This window comes from Mandrillus leucophaeus, unplaced genomic scaffold (genome assembly GCF_000951045.1).
Source record: "Mandrillus leucophaeus isolate KB7577 unplaced genomic scaffold, Mleu.le_1.0 Scaffold110, whole genome shotgun sequence".
In the NCBI taxonomy this organism is placed as follows: domain Eukaryota; kingdom Metazoa; phylum Chordata; class Mammalia; order Primates; family Cercopithecidae; genus Mandrillus; species Mandrillus leucophaeus.
The window spans coordinates 4,144,499-4,147,044 of NW_012099210.1; the positions used below are offsets into that span (position 1 = coordinate 4,144,499).

Below are 2,546 nucleotides of genomic sequence, written 5' to 3' on the forward strand. Positions count from 1 at the left end.
TTTACAATATTAGAAATTAAAATTGAGGAATTTAAAAGTACTTATTAATTTGCTTAAAATAATAACCAATTAAATGTTAACATAAATAACATTTTAAATATAACAACATTTTTTTCTAATACAAAAACTGATCAAATGAAAATATTGGTTTTGTTTTACATTGTTGCAAATCCCTTTAATGTCTGTTTTAATGTCTGGATTTTCATACCTGTTCTTCATTCCGTCTGTTCTCATATGTTGTTTTGGTTGAAATACGTGAAGAAAAGGTAGTGTCACACAGATGCATAGTTAGAAAAGAGTTGCAAGGACCTTGGGGATCTTTTGGCCACAACTGAGAACTGCTGGTGTGGGGTAATAGAAGTTTTCAGACTTATTTTGTAAAACAATATTTGCTATGCTCTTATGAGAACATAGCAGTACTAATTCTTTCTTCATCTATTAACAAATGTTTATTATTGATCTAGTCATCTAGTGCTCTAAGCAATAGAGGAATGTTGTTGAACAAAATAGTAACTGTCCTTATTCAGTTTACAGTTTACTTGGGAGAGACAGATGATTCAGCAGGTACATAAATAAACAAGATAATTTAGATAGTGACAGGAGCTTTGAAGAACACTCTTTTTGAATTAGCTCATTTAGAGCTAAGTCTTCAGGATGATTTCTCTTGAACAGTCTTCGGTAAAGAAAAAATGAATATGTTCTTCTTATGCTTCATAGGTAAACCTGCTATTGCTCATCGAGACATAAAATCAAAGAATATCTTAGTGAAAAAATGTGAAACTTGTGCCATAGCGGACTTAGGGTTGGCTGTGAAGCATGATTCAATACTGAACACTATCGACATACCTCAGAATCCTAAAGTGGGAACAAAGAGGTAAGATGACTGACTTGGGTAGCATAGTAAGATGTGAGAGTGCCCAATAAGCATGAATGTCCTCATGTGTGTGGAGGAGGCTCAGGTCCAAATGGGAAACCACTGGGCCCAAGAAATCCGGAAGTCTTCTCTGGGTCACTGAGAAGTTAGTGGGCATAATGGTTATAAAGCAAGGAGAGCTGGCATTTTGGGCCACATGGATTGCAGCCATTTAGCTACAGAGTCCAGTGGAGAGAAACGGCGGAAGAGATAGTGATGTATTATTTTTAGTGTGCCATCTTCTGAGAATGCATTTTCCTACAGATAAGAAAAAAAACGTCAGCAGTATGTAGCTCCTCCAAAGCCTTTATATCCCATAAATGAACTGAAACTCAGGACTAGTTCTACATATTCAGGTTCTGCACAACAGACACAGAATCAATATGTTGAAATAGATAGGTAGGGACTCTATATGCTGAATACACTTATGTGCTACTATATTGCCTTATTCTTTAAATCACAATTTATGTATTACCTATACTTTTACTTATCATTAAGTCTCCCAAATTGATATGTGTTAAGATAATATGAGTTTGGATACAGTTCCCACTTTCAAGGAACAGAATCTGAAGATTAAGAATGAGTGTGAAGTAACAACATATACCACACATGTGTCAGGTCAGGCCCATTAGGAATGGGATTTCTGGTGTTTTTCTTGTTATAGCCAGCCTTTGGCCATATGGCCAGCCTACTTCCAATTCTTTTTACTTGAATTTCAGGCTCTATATTACTTTGGCAAAATTCCAGAGTTCTTGACCTTGAAATTAGAAACAACCAAAATATTTTTTTGGAGTTGTTAAAGGCCCTTGAGAGTACAGAAATTCTAAGCTGCTATAGCTGGCCTTCAAGCCATATTTGAGATTCCCAGGACAGTGCCTGTGAATGCCTCTCATGATTCACTGGGAGACTTTGATGAGACCCCAGGAGCACTTCCGGGCAGTTTATTCACACTGGGTAGCCCTAAGGGACTTCTTTTCCCTGTGCAAGAAAAGCCTTAGCTCACCCGTCTGATTATCCCCACATCAGGAACCTTCAGGGAAGTCTTGGATGCTGGATTCCTTCAGAGGATCTAACACCCTTGCAAGAACTTGGGAGGATGTTGCATCCTCACTTCAGTATTCTGGGAAATCTCCAAAATCTCCCTAGTACAGTGAGGCTCGGTCAGGTCCATGGACTGTAGATTTCTTACACTGACTCTTGTTCAAACATGGCTATATTTTTTGTATAATAAAATTGTTCCCTGAGAGAAAGTATGGGTGGAGTGCTGCTGAGCACACTTGATGGTTGAGTCAATAATGTATTCTTTAATTTTATTCATGCCTCAAATCTGCCTTTTAAAATGGCATAAGCTATCCTAATTTATTAAGATTGTTTTACTGGAGTGCTATAAAGTCATACACAGAATCTGAAGTGTGCATGTTTTTGAAGGTATATGGCTCCTGAAATGCTTGATGATACAATGAATGTGAATATCTTTGAGTCCTTCAAACGAGCTGACATCTATTCTGTTGGTCTGGTTTACTGGGAAATAGCCCGGAGGTGTTCGGTCGGAGGTAAAATTTTGGAAATATCCTTTGTGTTTGCCTTTCCTTGATACTCTGAATACAAGATGTGATATTCTATCTTTTTTCCC

The 2,546-nt window shown here is 37.4% G+C and overlaps 1 protein-coding gene across 4 annotated transcripts in view; it reads left to right on the forward strand.

Moving 5' to 3' along the window:
• The window catches only part of ACVR1C (activin A receptor, type IC), a 113,391-nt gene that overhangs the window by 94,309 nt on the left and 16,536 nt on the right, over nucleotides 1-2,546 (forward strand). For all 4 annotated transcript variants that reach the window (XM_011991828.1, XM_011991845.1, XM_011991852.1 and 1 more), the window contains 2 exons: nucleotides 718-874; nucleotides 2,342-2,466. In XM_011991828.1, coding sequence (XP_011847218.1) covers nucleotides 718-874; nucleotides 2,342-2,466 — 282 coding nt within the window. The remainder of the gene's footprint in view (nucleotides 1-717; nucleotides 875-2,341; nucleotides 2,467-2,546) is intronic.